This window comes from Protopterus annectens, chromosome 5.part1, assembly GCF_019279795.1.
Source record: "Protopterus annectens isolate FY-2018-M chromosome 5.part1, PAN1.0, whole genome shotgun sequence".
Classification (NCBI taxonomy): domain Eukaryota; kingdom Metazoa; phylum Chordata; order Ceratodontiformes; family Protopteridae; genus Protopterus; species Protopterus annectens.
In genome coordinates, this window is record NC_056736.1 from 398,494,961 (window position 1) to 398,515,034 (window position 20,074).

General features: G+C 40.5%; 1 protein-coding gene across 1 annotated transcript in view; it reads left to right on the forward strand.

Annotated features, from left to right (window-relative positions):
• BEND2 (BEN domain containing 2) overlaps nt 1–16,017 on the forward strand; it is a 1,535,652-nt gene extending 1,519,635 nt beyond the window's left edge. Inside the window, exon 13 of the mRNA XM_044073057.1 lies at nt 15,559–16,017. Coding sequence (XP_043928992.1) covers nt 15,559–15,800 — 242 coding nt within the window. The 3' untranslated portion in view covers nt 15,801–16,017. The remainder of the gene's footprint in view (nt 1–15,558) is intronic.
• The last annotated feature ends 4,057 nt before the right edge of the window (nt 16,018–20,074 follow it).

Here is a 20,074-nt window from a genome sequence, read left to right on the forward strand (position 1 = left end):
TGTTTATATAGCTTACATTATGGACAGAAGTATGGTTAAAAATTTAAAAAGATAGCTGGGTGCACAAGACCCAGGATAAAAAAGCGCCCAATCCTGGTAGGCACACTGGTGCCAGGAATGGAAAAGATGACAGTGTAGAATCCTCAAAATACGGAAACATTTCTACAATGGGGCCAGGTCAGGCCAAGGAAGAGGATGACCCCCCTGTTGTAAAAGGAAGTAGTAGTCTAAAAATCACAAAAAGTGATAGGCCAAAGAAGAGCCATAAAGACGATAAAGTGGACTATTGAGGATAAGAAAGAAATTATGTACTGCTACTATTATGCAAAAAGCCTAGAATTTCCAGACACAAGACATACAAAATGATTAAAAGAGAAATTAGAGGAAAGAAAAATACTTCCACAAGAAAAACTTTCAAGAGCTTCAAAGAAAAAATTGTATTCATTAATACAACAGATTTGTGAAAAACAGTATATAGATCAAGAAACATTGATTTGTTTGGAAAAAGAAACATCTGGGGAAGTGAGAAAATATAAACAAAACCTAGAGATTTTTGAAAAGTATAAAAAAGAAATATGGACATGGGAAAGAAAGATTTGATGTTATAGCAATAACCCACGCCTGGGTGTGGGTAATGCTGGATTTACCCACGGTTGGCGTGGTTTGGTCCCGAGGGCTCGAGGGACCAAACAAAGCCAACCATGGGTAAATACAGCATTACCCACACCCAGAAGTGAGTTATTGCTATTATATGACATTATTTAAGAAAAGAAACTATTACTTTTCTTAAATAATGGCATAGTATAATGCCTGTTTACTGCCCTTCCACAGATGTCTGGCATCCGGCAGTTCTGATGTACTGCGCCTGCGCAGTACATCAGAGCTGTCGCAAAAGCAACGGAGAAAGCAAGATCTCCGTTGCTTTTTACTGTTTCGCTATGTTAAATGGGTTTAACATAGCGAAACAGTTTAAAATAAGCAACGGAGATGTCCGTTGCTTATTTTAAACTGTCTCGCTATGTTAAACCCATTTAACATAGCTACATAAAAGGCAACGGAGATCTTGCTTTCTCCGTTGCTTTTTTTTAAAAACCTGTCTCGCTATGTTAAACCCATTTAACATAGCGAGACAGTGTTTTAAAAGTAGAGTTATACTAATGGAAAAAAGTCCAGGCGACCGGACCTTTTTCCATTAGTATAACTCGATTTACAATGTGCACGCTGGCCAATCAGCGTGCACGTTTTGGGGGGGTCATGGTATAAAGTCTAATATTTATGCAAAGGAGAAATCCAAATTAATCAATATGAGGAAGGTAGCCCCAAAGATATTTGAAGTGAAATACAGGTAAAGGCATCCAGATATGGAAAATTTCACAATAAAGAAAATAATGTCACAAAAAGGAATGTAGGAAAGAAGATTAGTAAAGCAGAATTAAAAAAATAGAAGCTGAAGTTATGGAGTACCTGCAAAGTGAAAGATTTGGTGTAGAAGGTCTAACATAGGTTACATCACAGCAAGCTGGACGAGTCCACAAAGTAAGGTGTAGCAGGAAGATCAGGAGACATCTAAAGAAGAAATATGGACATGGGAAAGGAAAAGAGATTTAATATGCTGTAATATTTATGGAAAGGGGAAAGCAAAACTAACCAATACAAAAAGAGCAACACCAAAGATATTTGAAGAGAAATACAGGCAAAGGAGTCTAGATATGGAAAACTTTACAATACAAAAATAAGAAGACAGAGGAAAAGTAGAAAAGGAGATTAGCAATGGAGAAGTTAAAGAAATAGAAACTGAGGTTATGGAGTGCTTGCATAGTGAAGGATACAATGTGGAAAATATAATTCAGAAAGCACCACAACAGGATAGAGCGATGGATATCCAAATTACTGGAAAACCAGTGGAACAGGAAGCAATTTGTTAGGTGCCATATGAAGATATTTTGGAACCTTTCACAGGAAACCAGTATAAATGTTCACTTGAAGCTGGACAGCAAGGGAAGGAACAGGAAAATGTAGAAACTCTGACCAGTCAATGTTGAGGAGTGATAGGCCAGTGAGTCCCCATATGACAGAGCAACTGATGGCACAGGATGAAATTGAAGAGAATGTGCCACAAGAAGATGCTATAGAACTTTCAGTAGAATGCCCACAGGAAATGGAAAATAAAACATGTGCCCTCAGTTTAGAAGTAAATGAGCTAAGAGAAGAGTTACTTGATTTAATAGAGATAGATTGCAGAAGGTCAATAAAACCCAAAAAGTCAGAAGTTTGATAAAACAAATTAACACAGTAATTAGGATTGTCCATAGAGATTAATGCAATGTAATAGAAGTAAACAGGATGTATGGACGGTGCAGTGGTTGCGTTGTCGCCTCACAGCAAGAGGTTCTCCACTTCGATTCTCGGCTGAGGTGCCTTCTCTGCGGAGTCTGCATGTCCTCCCTGCATTTGTGTGGGTTTCCTCCGGGTACTCCTGTTTCCTCCCTCGTCACAAAGACATGTGTCTGGAGCGTTTCTCCTCGGGCCTCTGCTGAAAATGGGCTTCGTTCCAAGTCGGACTTTCCTGGTAAACAAATGTTAAATAAATAAAAATAAATCAAATTACTGTGCAGCTAAATTAATAACTGATAAAGTTCTACCACAAGAACACAGAGTAGTGAGGGAAAGGAAGGGGAGAAATCGAATACCATCATGGAAGTATCAAATAGAGAAAACTGTAAAGCAATTAAGACAAGAAGTGTCATTGTTAAAAGAATATAGAAGAGGGAATAGATCAACAAAAATAGTAAGAAAGACAGATGTGATAAAAGCAATGTGCAGTATTAGAACAGGCCAGGATCTATCATGGACTATCGCAAGTAATGTAAAAATCTCAGCACAGGCAGAAAAACTTAAAAGATACGTAAATAAATATAAAGGAAAAGTACAAAATAAGCAATTCATTGACAACCCAAAAAAGTTTTATAGAGGATTGAGAAACAAGGTAAAAGGAATTGAAAGGCCGCCAAAAAAAAAATAGATACAGTTTGGAGAAGTATCTATGAAGATCCTGTAGAACATAACAAAGATGCTAAATGGATAGATGAAGTAAAAAAAAAAAAGAAGAAGTTGTTTAATGGTACAGGATTTGAAATGGGATGCAGTAACAGCTAGAGAGATTGAAACAAAGTTAACAAAAGCCTCTAATTGGAAAATCCCAGACCCAGATGCAGTACCTAACTTTTGGCTAAAAGTATTGACATCTTTGCACAAAGACTTAACTATGAGTAAGAACGCACCCCAAACAGACACCAACCTGGCTAACAACAGGAAAAACAATGCTCCTACTTAAGAGTGAACCTGCAAGCTACCCTAAAAGTTATAGACGAATAACTTGCCTTCCAATGACATATAAACTATACACAGGAATTAATGCCAACAGAGTTTATAGTCATTTAGAAGAAAACTCGGTACTTACGTATTAAACGACTCGTTCTGCAGTTGTGCATGGTCGGGATGTTTGGTGATCACCCCTTAATATTAGAGACAGACTTTATTTGCAATATTAAAGACAGACTTTGTAATATATGGGCATGAAACAGAAGCATTGTTAGCAGGGTCATATCATGTTACTGGAGCCAATTGTTAAATAACTCTGGCAACACATTTGACAAAAACAGATTGCCTCCTGTTAATGAGGACAACTTCAAGAGGAGAGGCACTTCTTTTCTAAATAATGTGTAAAATCATATCACATTGCATTACTTTATTTAAAATGTGTTGGGCACATTCCTGCGTTGGAGTGACTGTGAAACTTTTGGTTTGGGTATGGAATCTTTTGGATTTGTTTGTGTCATCGCCTAAATGAAATTTCACAGTAATGTGTTTTAACCTAGTGATATTGCATTCACAAACATCTGTTTTATGTCTGTGCTGATTTTTTCAGGAGTATGTGGCTCTTTTGCAGTCCACATACATGTATTGCCCTTTGGATAGTTTGACTGCTTCTGCTTGAGTATCATGCTATACTATAGTCTATACTTGGATTACAAGTGAGCATGCATCAACAGACTTTGGTGAGTGAAAACCGATCACGACTGTTTGTATTACTCCTTCACACTGGAACAAATTCACAATTTCCCTATTTTAAAGTGTTGCCAGCAGACAATTTAGGTGTGAGGGGCATTTAAAACATACCTCCCATGTGTACCTCATTACGATGAATGTTGCTCATTTTGATTATTAAAAAGTCCATGTTCCTCAAGTTCCAGGTTGAAAAGGTCTGTCACATGTTCAATGTGTTAGGAATTTTTTAAATGGATGTCCATGGTAAATAGTACTGAAATGTTAGAAGGGGGAAAAAATCAGTCGCAAACCATTGACATCCAGCTCACACCATACTGCTACAGCAGTTTTACTTACACTCATGCTGTCTACCCATCCTGACCATGCACAACTGTAGAATGAGTCGTTTAGAACCTGGTGGTTGCAATAATACGTAAGTACCAAAAACTCAATTATGGCAGTAGAACAAAAGGGCAGTAAAAGAAAGTCATATGGAACAAAGGATCGTTTGTTTTTAAATGAAGTCATAGTGGAGAAATGTAAGAAAGGGAAGAATCTAAATATGGCATGGATTGACTACAAAAAGCATTTGATAGTATCCCACATTCATGGAGAAAAGAGTGCTTAAAAATGTATAAGATACACCTTACACTGATCGACTACATTACAGTGACCATGAAACAGTAGTAGACCACTTTACAAATAAGCCATGATAAAGAACAAATTATTATTCCAGGGATAAAAATTCAAAGGGGGATATTCCAGGGTGACTCTCTGTCACTGTTGCTATTCTGCCTTGCCCGTAACCCATTAAGCTCTCTACTTAACAGCTTAGGTCATGGCTATAATTTGGCCCCTAGAAAACAACAAAGTGTAAAAAATTCTCATCTGCTCTTTGTTGATAATTTAAAACTGTATAGCTCATCTGATGAGGAGCTGAAAGCGCAACTGCAAGTTGTCAAAACTTTTCCAGATGATGTAAGAATGTCGTTTGGTCTTGATAAATGTGGAAAAGCAACCTTTAAAGCAGGAAAATTGCAGCACCAGGCAAACATCAGCTTGGGATAAGAATGTGATATGAAAGAACTAGAGCAAGAGGGAGTGTATAAATATTTGGAAACTGATGAAGGATCAACAATAAAACATGAACAAATGCAAATAAAACTTAGTAAGGAATACTTTAGAAGACTTTAATTAATCCTGAAAACAGCGTTGACATCTAGGAACAAAGTCCAAGCCATAAACCAGTTTGCTGTTCCTGCCCTAACTCACAGTTTTGGAGTGATTGATTGGCCCCAAAACATGTTGGATAGATTAGATAGGAAAACAAGAAGGATGCTTCATGCTCACCAAATGATTTTTAAAAATCATTGTATACCAAGATTATATATTCCCCATTCCGAAGGAGGAATGGGCCTCCTTGAAATTGATTACATGTATAGATCTGCAATCGTGGGACTCCACACATATCTGCTGACCTCACAAAACCCAAACGTAGTGAAAGTTGTGAAACATGAGGAGAATAAATCTAAGATGACTTCTCTGCTTAATCTAGCAGTAGCATATCAGCGTCAAGCAGGAATGGAAATCAAACCAGAAGTAGATAAAAATCAGGCAGCAACTGAATGTGTCAAAAAACAAAAGAAAGAATATAAGGTGAAAGACCAGATGAAATGGCAAAAAATGTGGAAAATGTATAAATATAGTTGCAAGTATAGAAAACTTCTGGAAGAACATCATGTTGATCAGGAAAGAACGCAGGAATGGTTAAGGAGAGGAGAATTCAAACCAAGAGATGAAAGGTTAATATTGGCTGCACAAGATAGTGGGCTACATACACATTGATTTACAAAGTCCATTGAACATGTGGGAGAAACAGACAAATGTAGGTTTTCTAAAACAGAATTGGAAACAGTTGCACACTGGTTGCTGGGTGTGACATACTAGTGGCAGAAGGACTCTATACTGAAAGGCATAATAATGTAGCAAGACTATTGCACTGGGGATTGTGCAAACATTATGGTACTGAAATGACTGAAAAACAATGGAAACATGAGCCACAAGGCATCAAAGAAAATGATGGTTTACATCACACGGAATCATCCATTACCAACAGTTCAAAAGATAGATGCTAGTGATTCATGACAAGAAGACAAAAGTAGCATTGATTATTGAAATTTCCACACCCAGTGACTACAGCGTCTTGCGTACAGGGATTCAGAAAGTCATAAAATATCAGGATCTGCAGGCAGAAACGGGAACAATGTGGAAGAAAGATACCCAGACAGTTCCAACAGTAGTAGGAGCAATGGGACTTATAAAAAAGAATCTACAATCTTACTTAGATATGTTACCAATACATGTAACTCCATATGAATTGCAGAAGGAGTCATTACTGGGCACATTGCAGGTGCTGCAAAGAGCACTTTTGGCTGATATCAAAGATTGAAACAATACTAATTTCATGATCTTTAATCGTACTTTGACTTAGGAATGGAGTCCATTCCAGGCATGGTATTAGAAACCCAAAAGACTTGGAGAAATTAAAAAAAGGCAGAAGCCAGAAGATATAGCAAACTTCCTGGTGATAAATTCAGCTCCAGCTTTACCCCTCTCTCCCCCTCAACGTTCCCTAAGAAAATACCATCAAGTACAACTTCCCATACTATTACTAGGGAAGAGGTCCTTAATGCTCTCTCTAAGACCAAGAACACTGTAGCAAAGAGCCCAGACAGTATCCCAGGATGCCTTCAAAATAGCATAAAACATGACCTATCAGGGCCTCTGGAACTACTATTTAACTCTAGCCTCCAAACAGGCTTTGTGCCTCATGAATGGAGAACAGCAACACTCAGCCCTCGGCACAAAGTTGGGCCATCTACAGACCCTGGAAACAGCAGACCTAGAAGGCTTACTAGTCTTATATGTAAAGCCATGGAAGAATTATCATGGAATTGATCAATAGATATATAGTAAGCCTACAGACATTGAACCCAACCCAGTTTAGTTTCGTCAAAGGCAGATCATGCCTAGTCAACCTGGTGGATTTCTTTGAGAAAGTAACCAAAGTAATGAATGAGGGAAAATGGTTCACACTGCCTACCTTGACCTGGCCAAGGCATTTGACACAATACCCCACTTGGGCTTTGTTGACAAACTCAAGAGGTTAGGTACAAACTCGTATGTCACCTGGTGGATAGCCAACTGACTCACAAACAGGACCCAGTAAGTTAGAATTGGGGAGTCCACCTTTACAAAGAGGCCAGTCACAAGTGGAGTCCCTCAGGGATCAGTCATTGGACCACTCCATTTTGGCATTTACTTCTCTGAAGTCAAGGCCAATGCCAGTGGTCTCTGGCTGACTAAGTTTACAGATGATTGCAAATTAGGAGCTGTCACTGAGTCCCACACAGACACAAATGTTCTCCAGGAAGGGCTAACACAGACAAACAACTGGTGTCAGAGCCACGGACTAAAACTAAATGCCAAGAAATGCATAATAGTATCCTTTGGGAAGTCATCCACCCCTATCAGCTATCATATTGACAACACACCCCTTAGAGGTGACCCAGTAGTCAGGAACTTAGGGACGCACATAGATAGTAATCTAGCCATTGACCACCACGTGTCTACAGTAGTGAGAAAATTATTCTGTGTTGTGGAACTTATAAACAAATGTATGGCATTTAAGTCCAAGGAGGTAATTTTTCCATTGTATTCGACATTCATCAGACCTATCATTAAGTACAGTGCCCCCACTGGTATGTACCTAACCAGGCATAGCCAATAACTGGAATGCCCACAGAGGTTCCTCACTAAAAAATACAGGGCATAAGTAAAATGTCCTGTGCAGACCACCTCAAGGCCCTATCCCTGTTTTTCTGTCTCCTACAGTGTTTTGAGGGGAGATCTATACCTGGCATACAGGGCATTGTCAGACCCCACTCTGATGGATCTCCTACATATCCACAAAACAAAGAGCACCAGACTTACATGTGCTAAAGACTTAAACCTTGCCTGTGATATAAATAGGACCTGTTGGAGAGACAGGTATTTATCCCAGAGACTACTCTGTCTGTGGAACAGGCTCCCTATCCATGTGAAGCAGAGTTCCTTCCTGTAGATCAATAGTGTGTGTGTATGTACCTTTAAAAAGCTATCCAAGGGCTTGCACAAGTGTATAAATACTGAGCATGTGCAAGTCTGACTGCCATTTTGGTTCATAGGTTCATAGGTTGGTACTAGGCTATCTGCCCTAGGGCCTATACAAGCCTAGCCGTAACAATTCCCTGGATATTTCTTCCCACAATATTTACTTCTCTGGACCCCTGTCTAGCGGGGCGACTGACATGATCCCCAGGGTGAATTTCCTATCTCCTGTCCCATCATCAAGGTTCCTTTTGAAGAGGGCCAATGAGGCGCTCTACTTGACATGTATGGGCAGTCTATTCTGGAGTATGGGGAGTCTCTGGGTCAGGAACATATCCCTCCAGCATGTTTTGTTCATTGTGATGACAAGGTTTAGATCCCTGGAGCGTGTGTCTCTGAGGGATTGGAATTTCTTTAAGTGGAGCATGTCCAACAGCTCAGGGTTTGACATGGCCTTGTATGTTAAGCAGAGAACGCCTCTGAGTAGATGATATGCCACAGGGTATAGCTTGAGTTTTTTTAGACGGTCAGCATATGGCATCTGCTTTAGGCCTGTGATTCTTTTAGTGAGGTATTTCTGTGGCCTTTCCAGCTGTTGCAGATGTCTTGTGAGGTACATACCAAATGGGGCATTATACTCTATAATGGGTCTAATGAGGAATGAGTACAGTGGGACAGTGACCTCCTTTTTTCTGGATGAAAAGCCCTTAATGATGAGGTGTGCCACATAGAAGGATTTCCTGACTGTTGTGGTGTTGTGGTTATCGAAAATGAGACCACTGGCCACCTGTGTCCCTAAGTCTCTCATCACACTTTCGATGTTTAGTGTCCTGCCACCTATGTGGTAATTCATGGTACATGTTTTTTTTCCAAAGGGGATAACTATATATTTCTTGGCATTAAGCTTGAGCCCATGGCTCTGGCACCAGGCATCTGTTTCTGTAAGGCCCTTTTGTAGAATATCCACATCATTTGGGGATTCAATAATGGCTCCCAGTTTGCAGTCATCTGCAAACTTTGTTAGCCAGAGTCCCTTAGTGTTAGACTGTACTTCAGAGAAGTAGATGCCAAACAAGAGTGGTCCCAGGACTGAACCCTGAGGTATTCCACTTGTCACTTGTCTGGAGCTGGATTTGGAGTTGGCTACATTTACAGTCTGGGTTCTGTCAGTAAGCCAGTTGGTAACCCATCGAGTGACGTAGGGATTTATGCCCAGCTTAGTAAGTTTATCTATGATTCCAGAGTGGGGGATGGTGTCGAAGGCCTTGGCGAGGTCCAGATAGGCTGTGTGGACCGGTTACCCTCATCCACAGCTCTGGAGACTTATTCGAAGAAATCAGTCAGATTCAGAAGACAAGAGTGGCCCTGCACAAACCCAAACTGGATGGGGTCCAGTGTTTCAAGGTTGTCAATGTCTTTGTTTATGAGTTCCATGATAATGCGTTCCATGCCCTTCCAGATCAGGCTTGTCAGACTGATGGGACGGTAGTTCCCGGGATCCAAGGTGGATCCCCCTTGTGGAGTGGGATAACTGTAGCTGTGTGCCACTCAGTGGGCACGAAGCCTGAGGTGAGGCTATGATTAAACATGACACTTAGGTGAGGTGCCAGTTCATTTTGTAGTTCATGTAGTACACAGCCTGGGATGTCATCTGGTCCCATGGATGCTGTATTCTTAGCTTTGGAGTGTGCGGTTTCTACCTGTGTGGCCATGATTACCGGAATTTGGCAATCTTTTGGTACTGAAATGGCCCCTTTAGGGGGTGAGAGGAGGGTGAAGTTGGCACTAAATCGATCTGCCAGGATATTGGCAATATCCTTGGGATCAGTATATTTAATGCCATTCTGTTGTAGCTCAGAGCATATCTGAGCATTGCCATTTAGATTCTTGACATAACTATAGAATGCCTTGTGGTTGTCTTTGGAATCTTTGGCAATTTTATTTTCGTAACTAGCTTTTAAGGATTTTATGAGGGATCTCAGCTTCTTGCTGAGGCTGGTGAGGGAGTGTTTTGCATCCTGGCATTTTCCTCTTTTCTGCAACAGTTTCTTCCTTCTGTTGTATAGTTTGTTTATAGCAGGGGACCACCAGATTGGCTTCCTTTTTTGGAGAAGAGCATCTTGGTTCTATTTGGGATGACACGATTCATACACGAGCGGATGTGCTCATACAGTGCCTTAGTGTAAGATTCTGCAGTCGAACTTTCAGATCTCGTCTGCATGGGTGTCATGAAGTGTGTCACTTCTGACTTCAGTAGCATGAGGTTGGCTTTGAAGAAGTTTTTTAAGGAGGTTCCCTTACTGGGGGGGTGGGGGTGGGATGTGGATGTCAATGGTGATTTGCTTATGGTCAGACCTGACCAATGAGGGGGTGACCACTGGTGTAGTGCATCTATCTTCCATGTTGGTAATGACCAGGTCTAGGATATTGGAGCCCCTGGTGCGACAATGGATTAGTTGATCCAGGGCATTGGAATTTATGAATTCCAAGAACCGTTGGGAAAAGGAGTTAGCACCCGAGTAGTTTTCCCAGTTAATGGCAGGGTAGTTGAAATCACCCAGTATTAGGGTGTTTGGTTGTATCTTAATATTTTCCAGTATGTTTAGAAAGGTGTAGTGAGAATCTTGGGACATGGTGGGGGATCTGTAGCAATCTACAGATTGGATTGCAGTCTTACCTAGTGTTAGTTGCACCTGGAGAATTTCTGATGCATTGTGTTGGGCAACTAGCCTGGAGGTGTGAATATCCTTGGTGAATATGGACACTCCTCCACCTTTAGTGTTTCGGTCTTGGTTTTGTGGCCGAAAAGTGTGGTAAGAGTTATAGCCTGGTATTGCAGGGGTGCTCTCTGGAGCCTTGAACCAGGTCTCAGTTACTGCACAGATATCGATGTTCTCCATTTTTAGGAGTGCCTCGAGAGAGCATTGAGTAGCATTACCTTCAGATTTTGCATGCTTGTATCTGTTACGGTGGTGGTTTTATCCTTTGAACCTTGCCTAAAAAAGGCACTATAGGGGTGGCAGGAGCTTTAGCCAGTAACCTGAATCCCAGGGATGACAGGTGCAGACCATCTCTGGCAAAGCATCGTGGTTTGTCGATCATGTCTTCCCAGGCAGACAAATACTGGATCCCCTTTGAATGACACCAGAAGCTTAGCCAATTGTTGAAGTCAATCATTTTGTCCTTATACTGTGGTATCATTCTGGGCGAAGGCAGGATGCTGCTCAGGGCTAGGGTTATACCTGTCTGGGCCACATGATCCAAGAGCTCTTCCATGTCTCTCTTCATGTAATCTAGTGAGGTACGTCTCAAGTCATTCACTCCAGCATGGACAATGACAGAGTCATATTTGTACTTGTTGTGGAGTGACTTGAGTGCATGCGTTATGTGGCGGATCCTGGCACCCGACAGGCAGCTGACTGTAATTTTCTCCTTGTTCAGCCTGGTGAGTGGGACATCAGTATGCCTGACTATAAAGTCACCTATGACTAAAGTGTTGGGTATATTGTCTTGCCTTAGGGGCTGTTGTTGGGTGGCACACTGGTGGTGTGAGCTATGTGTCACTTTGGTTGTGACTGGTGTTTGTGTTTCAGCTTCGGAGGTCCTTGTTGCTTGGGCAGGTTAATGTTAATGATATGTGTAAGTTGTTGAGATGTTAAGTAAGTATGTATGTAAGTTTTGTCTGTTAACTAGTTTGTTCGTATTTTATGATGCTGCATTCCATCCTAATGTATTTTTTTATATTAAAGCATCTAAATGAAATCCCCTGCCTGTTTGTCATATGTGTGAGAGAAAGACGAGCGACATGGTACCAGAAGTGGCATGTCTAAAGGACATGGAGACAGAAACGACATATCTAAAAGGCATGAAACTAGAGGCGGCTTGGCTAAAACGACTTAAGGCACTTGCTTGGGACTGGTGGAATATACAGGAGTAAATCATTCCTAAAATGTGCATACTTCACGAAATAGGTCAGAAATTAATTTCAGGTATTAAAACTTGTTCAGCACTATTTCTTATTCGCATAATTTGAAACAAGGCATACAGAACATTCTAAATGATATTTGAATAAACCAACATGTACGATATTGATAAAAATATTCAAGTTACTATGGAAAATATTTGAAATAAATTCCAAATTGCATAAAACGGATAAAATAAAGAGGAAACGACCACATTTTCACAAAGCATCTATTTTCGTATTAAGCAAAGATATCCAAGTTATCAGAAGTGTATGTGTTTGCATGTTTGTGCAGTGTTACAGTAAAGCTATTTCATAAAAGTACAGCCATTATAAGACATATTTGACAGAATACAGCCATTGCAGAGCATATTTCACAAAGTACAGTAGTTTGAAGAGTTTATTGTGCATTTGAAATGTTATTACAAGCTCACAGAACAGTTTGTTCATACATAATTACAAGGGCCATATTTTCAGTGTGTTTGTGTATACTTTGTGGGCATGGCAGACAGATTTCGAAAAACTAGTGCACTTGTGTTTGACAGCAATATTGCTGAGCACTAGAGAGCATTTGAGCATGAGTACATTTTCATACAGGCTGCATTTTCGGATAAAGATGACCATACAAAGGCATTTATTCTGCTTAATTTAGCTAGGTCAGAAGCTGTTGAAAGGGAACTTTCATTTGTGTATGCAGCTGCTGTCTATACCAGAGAAGGGGAAAACTATCATATTGTTATACCGCCTGAGTCAAGGGAGGACCCAGAGTGCTTAAAACATAAATTTAGAGAAATGCATAACCCCCAGACAAATGTTGTAATGCAAAGGCACTTATTTTATACAAGGGATCAAAAGCATGGTGAAACTTTTGCAGCATATATAACTGACTTAGGAAGTAAGGCTAAAATGTGCATGTGGTATTAAAGATAATGCTGTGAGAAAGATTTTGCTTTGTGACAGTGATTTAACTTTGAATAAGGCCATTGAGATTTGTCAGATATACGAGCTCACAGAAAAGCACACAGATATGCTTACAAATGAGAATAGCTCTAGAAGGCACAGTGATAAAGCTCATGTTGATAGTATGCAGCACGTAGTTAAAAGAAATGGGCCCACGTACATGGCAGCAACTGTAGCCCCTGCAGCACTCACTGGTAAATCCCAGAGCTTTCCAGCAAATCCCAGAGTTCGCATAGTCTCAGTGAAGTATCAGAGTGAGTCAGCAAACTCAAAGCATGGGCCCCAACCTAGTTTTATTGCCGGCTGTCATAATTGTGGTGGAAGTCATGAATCTAAAAGGGAGAAATGTTTAGCTTTTGGTCAGCAATGGCACAAATGCAGTAAATGGAATTAGTTCAGAAGGTTTTGTAAATAAAAGGCCCACATTCTTTTATTGAGGCAACATTTTAAGAAATGAGTTGATCAATTAGAGAGCTGCAACCCTACCCTTTATGTTGATGGTGTGTCAGTGCTTTATGAAACAGTCAATGCAGTCGATTTAAGGGCAAAGAATGAAGCATTTTGCACTGTTCAGATAAATGGTAAACCCGTACAGCTCAAAGCTGATATAGGTTCCAAGTGCTATGTTATGTCAGCAGAAACATTTGCTAGTGTGTGTCATGGTGAAAGACTTGATTTGGCAAAGTGTGCAAAGCTTATTCCTTATGGAGGTGAAGAAATTCAGACTGAAGGCTCAGTAATGCTTTCATGTTACTCTGTTGGGAGATGCTACGACTTGTTATTTTATGTAGTCAAGAGGCAGGTCCAATCATTATTAGGGCTCAGAGACAGTTTGAAAATGGGACTGCTTTTATTTAATAAGTAAGTCCACCAAGTTTGCTTAAAAGACCACTACTCTAATTTTGCCCAGTACATTTTTTCTACCTATGCTGATCTTTTTGAAGACAAACTAGGCAAACTTCCAGTTGTGTACTCCATGAAGTTAGACCCAGAGGTCAGTCCAGCACGTAAATTTACGATAGCCATACAGGACAGAGTCAAAGCCAAGCTAAATAAAATGGTGCGACAAGGTGTGATTTGTCCAGTTGCAACACCAACTGTTTGGGTATCTTTCATGGTGGTAGCTCGCAAGAAAAGCTCAGATGACATCAGCATATGTATTGACCCATGAGATTTGAACAAAGCGCTAAAAAGACCTCCTCATCCAATATGCACAGTCGAAGAAGTCGCAGCCTTGATGCCAAATGACACAGTTTTTCCTGTCTTAGATGCAAACAGTTCATTTTGGTAAATTCAGCTTGACAAAAAAGTCCTCATTGCTCACCACGTTCAGTACTCCTCCGTTTGGCAGGTAAAGATTTTTGAGAATGCTATTTGGAATAAATTCTGCAAGTGAAGTCTTTCAGCGTACAGTGGAGCAACATTTCACTTACTGTGTAAGATTGCAAAGATGCTGCAAAGAGCACTTTTGACTGACATGAAAGATTGAAACAATACTAATTTCATAAACTTTAATCATACTTTGTCTTAGGAATGGGTTCCATTCCTGTCATGGTATTGGAAACCCAAAATATTTGGAGAAATTAAAAAAAAAAGAAATAAGATTCAATGTAGCTTCTAAACCATGTTAAAATGAACCGTACATGTAATTAAAATGTGGAGCCATTAACTTAGGGAATCTAAAGTTGTAAATAAGTGAAAAAGTTATCCCTGTTTATACATGGAAAGAGTAATAAGAATTGAAAAAAATACCTCCAAGGTCTGTTAAAGTTGTTTTGCTCCTTTTTGTTTTGATCGTTCAGCATTCAATAAAAGTAATGTTGATTAATCGCTATAAATCCACTTATATTATCCATGGCAGTGAGAAGTTTGGTTGCTGCTTTGAATAGTAATGTACTGTTACAATACCTCATGTCTGCAGACAGGAGAAACTAAATATGTAATATTCGTATGTTTTGCTTTTGATTTGGAGGTAATCAAGATGATTAGGGAGTTCTAGCCATTGAAGACTATGGAGGGAGATGCAATGGTGTGTAGAATGAGTAGAGTTAGTAGCAAATTTGGCGATTTTGTAGTAGCAACTTTCAAATGTCTAAAGTGTTCAGTGTGCATGCTTGTATATGATTTACATAACCTGTGATCATGCTCTCCTTTGTATCTTTGGAAGTTGTTTATAACAGTGCCCATTTCAGTACATTTAATTAGAAGCTGTGTTTTGTATTATTCTAAAAAAAAGCATCCTTTTTGTAGGACTGTTAGAAGCAAGTGTATCTATCTTATGAAGTTAGTATCCTTGGGGGGGGAAATAGCACAGACATCCTCATTTCCCACAAAATAATTAAAGAATCCATTAGTGTTACACTACTGTTAAAATGCTTTTATTTAATTAACATATGTGTGGCTTTACTGATTTGTAATGTATTTCATTTTGTAATTCACAGACTTTCTGGAAAAAAACTATCCATCATTTGACCTGAATGAAGGTGGACATGACTGGAGGGCGTGTGTTGCTGCCATTAATAGTAGCATTCGCAGTCTCAGGCATGATCAGCGAAAGGCTGCTGGGATAGCTCAGAGGAAAGGACTTCATCCATTGGAACAGCCATTTGAAATGGCTCCAACTGTGTGTCAGTCACCTTCAGGAGATATCCATGGAAATAAGACAATAAACATATCAGACTGATACACAGAAAAGTGATGGCTGGATGTCTTGCCATGGTTTTCTATTGCTAATTCATCTGAAATAAATCAAAACTACTACTGTTATACAGCATCAATTTTAAAGAAAAAAAGTAATTTTTTACAGGTTATTTAGATGAACTGTAGTATTTCTATGGATTGATAATGTTTATAATAAGTGCAGATTGTATCTTTCTTTTAATAAATGTCAAAGAATCATATTTGGCTACTTCCTTCTGATCTCTTCAGTCATTAGAGGAAGAAGCATTGGACAGTTATAAATTATATGATCAGACTTTGGTGGCCTTTTGTAATGAATTACTGATGGGACTTCCTCTACTCTCATCCTCATCTTGGTTATTGTTTTTATGCCTGTTCCCCAGTAACCTTAGCTATATGGGTTATATCCTGCCAAGGATGTAACAGCTGGCCAGCTTCCAAAGCTGTAGGACATTTTCCACACTCCAAAACTGTCAGGCAGCTCGAGCTGAGCTGAGCTGACTAGAAGATAAGTTTGGGCATCCAGCCCTTCAGAGCTTTACTGCTGCCAAACAGTATGTTCCTCTGAGGCTTTTGAGGATCGACAGTTGACTTCTGCTGTTCCTTTGCTGGGCAGATAAGTTCCTTTTGGGAACTTTCCATTCAATATTTTTTTGTTTATTACTAATACTTTCTTCTTCAGGAAAATTATTTTAAAGCTAGGAGTTTGTGTTTTAACAGAACTTTTAAGCAAGAGTGCTATTTTTTCCTGTCGGTTTAAAAGTTGTTTAAAGTAACTGAAAACAATGTTTTTTTCTGTGGAGAAGTTGTGTATGTTCATCATATTGATCACTGCTACAGTAGCCTTAGCTGTATAACTTACATCCTGCCAGGGATGTAACAACCGTCCAACTTCCAAAGCTTCAGGGCACCTTACACACACCCAACCTGTCAAGCACCTCAAGCTGAGCTGGACAAGTTTAGGCGCAAAGCCCTTCAGTGCTTTACTGCCACCAAAGAGTACACTCCTCTGAGGCTTTCGAGGATCGATAGTCAAAGTTCCCTTAGGGTTAAAAGAAAAACTTCCATTTTCTTAATTTTATTGATGTTTTGCTTTCCTCTTTAGGAAAGTTATTTTAAAGCTAGGAGTGTTGTGTTTTAATGGACTGTCTTGAAGAGTGTAAAGTACTTTTAAACTGAGTACTCATTTTTTCATTCAGTTAAAAGTAGTGTAAACTAACTGAAAACATATTATTTGTGGAGAAGTTGTGTTTATTTTTCCTTTGTAGAGCTGGCGTAGTGTTTTAAAGTGCTTTTTACTGTGTTTTTTTCTGTCAACGCAAGCAACTTTTGTGGAGTGGTAGATGTTCTTCCATATCACTGTTGCAGTATTCTTTATTAAAGCAATTCCCTGCCAAGAGTAGCCCACCATCTGGCTAGTATACCAAAACCTTAGGTTTTTATAGACTTCATACATCATGCTTATGCTCCCCGTTCAAGGCATAGGGCATAAAGATGACATATGGACTTACATACCACAGAACTTCTTTGCCACCAGTCTGAACACCGTCATTGATAGTTCGTCTGAATGCTTCTTCTGGTGTGCTGGTTACTGAGCCATGTTTCAGATAAGTGCCCTATTTTTTTTTTTCTTATTTTCTTTCTTTTTCAGTTTTTTGGGTTTACATGTTATCCAGAAAGAGAAAATGTCAGTGTGGGATTCCCCATAAGGATTGTCACAAGCAATGTCTCCTCTGTTTGGATGCATCTCACAACCATATGAAGTGTTTTATCTGCCAAGCATTTGTCCCTAAGACCTTTCATAATCATCTCTTCTCCTTGTCCATTTACGTGGAGAACCAGTGTCTTAACTTGCTGGCACAGGGTGTTGTGGCAGAATCTCCCCATCTCGAAGGTCCGCCGTCTGCCAAGAAAAAAGCCAAAAGAGTCAGATCTGATTCGACTGCTGTCCTGCCTCCCCCGAATGTCTGTCTTTAGGCTGGTGAAAGCCCAGAGGATTGCCTAGTTGTTATACCGGATTCCTCTTCCACATCTATATTGAAGTCCAGCATGGATTTGGCTTCTTGCACATCCTTGGAGGCTTTGCAGATGTCCATTCTGGATGTTGAGGGGGAAACTCTGCTGATCATTTCAGAGGGTCCAAGGGGGATTCCACAGATAGTTGTTCAGGGGGAGATTCCCACTACATTAGTTGAATGTAGGCAAGTGTCTGAACCTCCTGGGGTGTTTAGGGCAGATGTCCCTCAAAAGAAAAAGCAAAAAAAAAACATATTTCCCCTGCTCCTAAAGATCCCCAGTGTGAATGGCAGGATTTTACTCAGGGGTTATTTAATGCATTGATGGCCTTGAAGCCTCCCCAAGGAGTTTCTGTACCTACTCCTTCTTGGTCCTTTACCCCACTTAAGAGGCCCGGAGAGCAGGATTCCTCTTAGGAGGACTTGGATTCTGAGGAAGAGTCTTTGGCATATTCCTCTTAGATCCTTCTCCCTAGGATTATGTCTCTGAAGAGGATGATTCTGTTTAGCCCTGACTCTCTCCTTGAAGAGCTCTCCATTGGGGACGCTGTTTCTCTGATGGAATTTTTTAAATAGGTTTCTGACCTTCAAAAAAGGTATAATGAACTCCCCCAGATGGAGTCTCCTAAGCTCTCTGCTGTTCCTCCCCTCTTGGATGCCCTTTTGGATGCATTTTCAGCAGCTTGACTGGTGCCAGATTCTCATATTCCAGCCCCTAAGAAGTCTGACAGATTTTATAAGGTGCCTGAGGACTGTAAATTTCTCTACAAGTGTCCCTCTGCTGACCCTTCTGTAGTGTCTGTCTCTTCTGACAGAGCCCCTAAGCTTTTGCCTTCTAAACTACTTCCTTCAGAGAAGGGCAGTAGGGCTGTTAGAACAGCTAGGCCAGAAGGTATATACTGCTGCCACTTTGGCCTTTCAGGCAATTAATTACCAGACCCATATGACTAGGTGTGCTTTGGCCCTTCTATCTCAGGCTTCCCAAGCTATCTGAGACCTTCCTGATTCTTAAGGGAAGGACTCAGCTCTCTCTTTACTTGGCTCTACTTCTCACGTAGCCTACTACTCAATTATATTTAGCTATGATATTAGCTGATGCCTTATCTAGGCCTGCTGCTTTTGTTTCATTATTCTTGGCTTTGTCTCCAGCCATTACCTGATAATATTAAGGATAAACTGCTGGACGCTTCTCTTGATAAAAACCTGTTGGTTATGCAGCTGCTGAGCTTTTTAAGTCTCTGCAGGATAAGGATAAGGCCTTGCAGGAACTGGAGCATATATTTGTTTCTCCTATTCCTAAGTTCCAGAGGAGTTATCCTTCTGAATATGGTTTTGTTTGCAGACAGCCTTGCCCTGCTCTCAAGGATAAGAAGGGTTCTAGGCAGGTTCCTCCTGCTAAGTCTGCTTAGACTCCCACTTCTCAGGACCTCCTTTTCAAGACATGCCAGGTTCTGACTGTTTGCTTCCCTCTTTCCTGAGCCAGGTTCCCTTATCTCTTCATCTTACCCTGTCCCGTCCCAGTTGGTTGAGGATCACTCAAGACTTTTTGGTTCTGTCCATCATCCGTCAGGGATACTTCATAGTGTGGAAATCCCTTCCTCTTTTTCTGGGCATCCCTCAACCTCCTCAGGAATAGCTTCCTTTCTTCCCAGAACTGCTTTGGGGCCTTCTGGCTCAAAGTACCATTCGAACTGTGCCCCCTCCCCAGCAGGGGATGGAGGTTTATTCCAGAATGTTTCTAGTTCTCAGAAAGGAAGGGACCTGGAGACCCATTCTGGACCTTTCTCAGCTCAACACCTGTCTGAAGATCCCTTCCTTTCAGATGTTGTCACTTCAGACTCTATTTCCTCTTCTTCTTCCCTAGGCTTTCCTTATCTCTGTGGATCTCAAGGATACATATCTGCACATCCCAATTAATCCCCTTTTCAGGACGTTTTTGCATTTTTCTGTTTCTTCCTTGCCTATTCAGTTTTCTGCTTTGCCCTTTGGCCTTTCCACTGCCCCAAGGGTTTTCACCAAATGCTTCACTCTTATGATTCCTTTTTGCAGGATGAGGGAGGTTGTTCTTTCCTTATCTGGATGATTTACTCATTCAGGCTTCCTTCCCCAAGACCTTGCTTCAGCATCTCCACTACACTGTTTGTCTGTTGGAAAGCCTGGGGTTTACCATAAATTTCTAGAAATTAGTCCTGGTTCCTTGTCAGCATCATGTATTTCTTGGTTGCAGGCTCCAGACCATCCCTGTGCTGACTTCCCTTCCTCC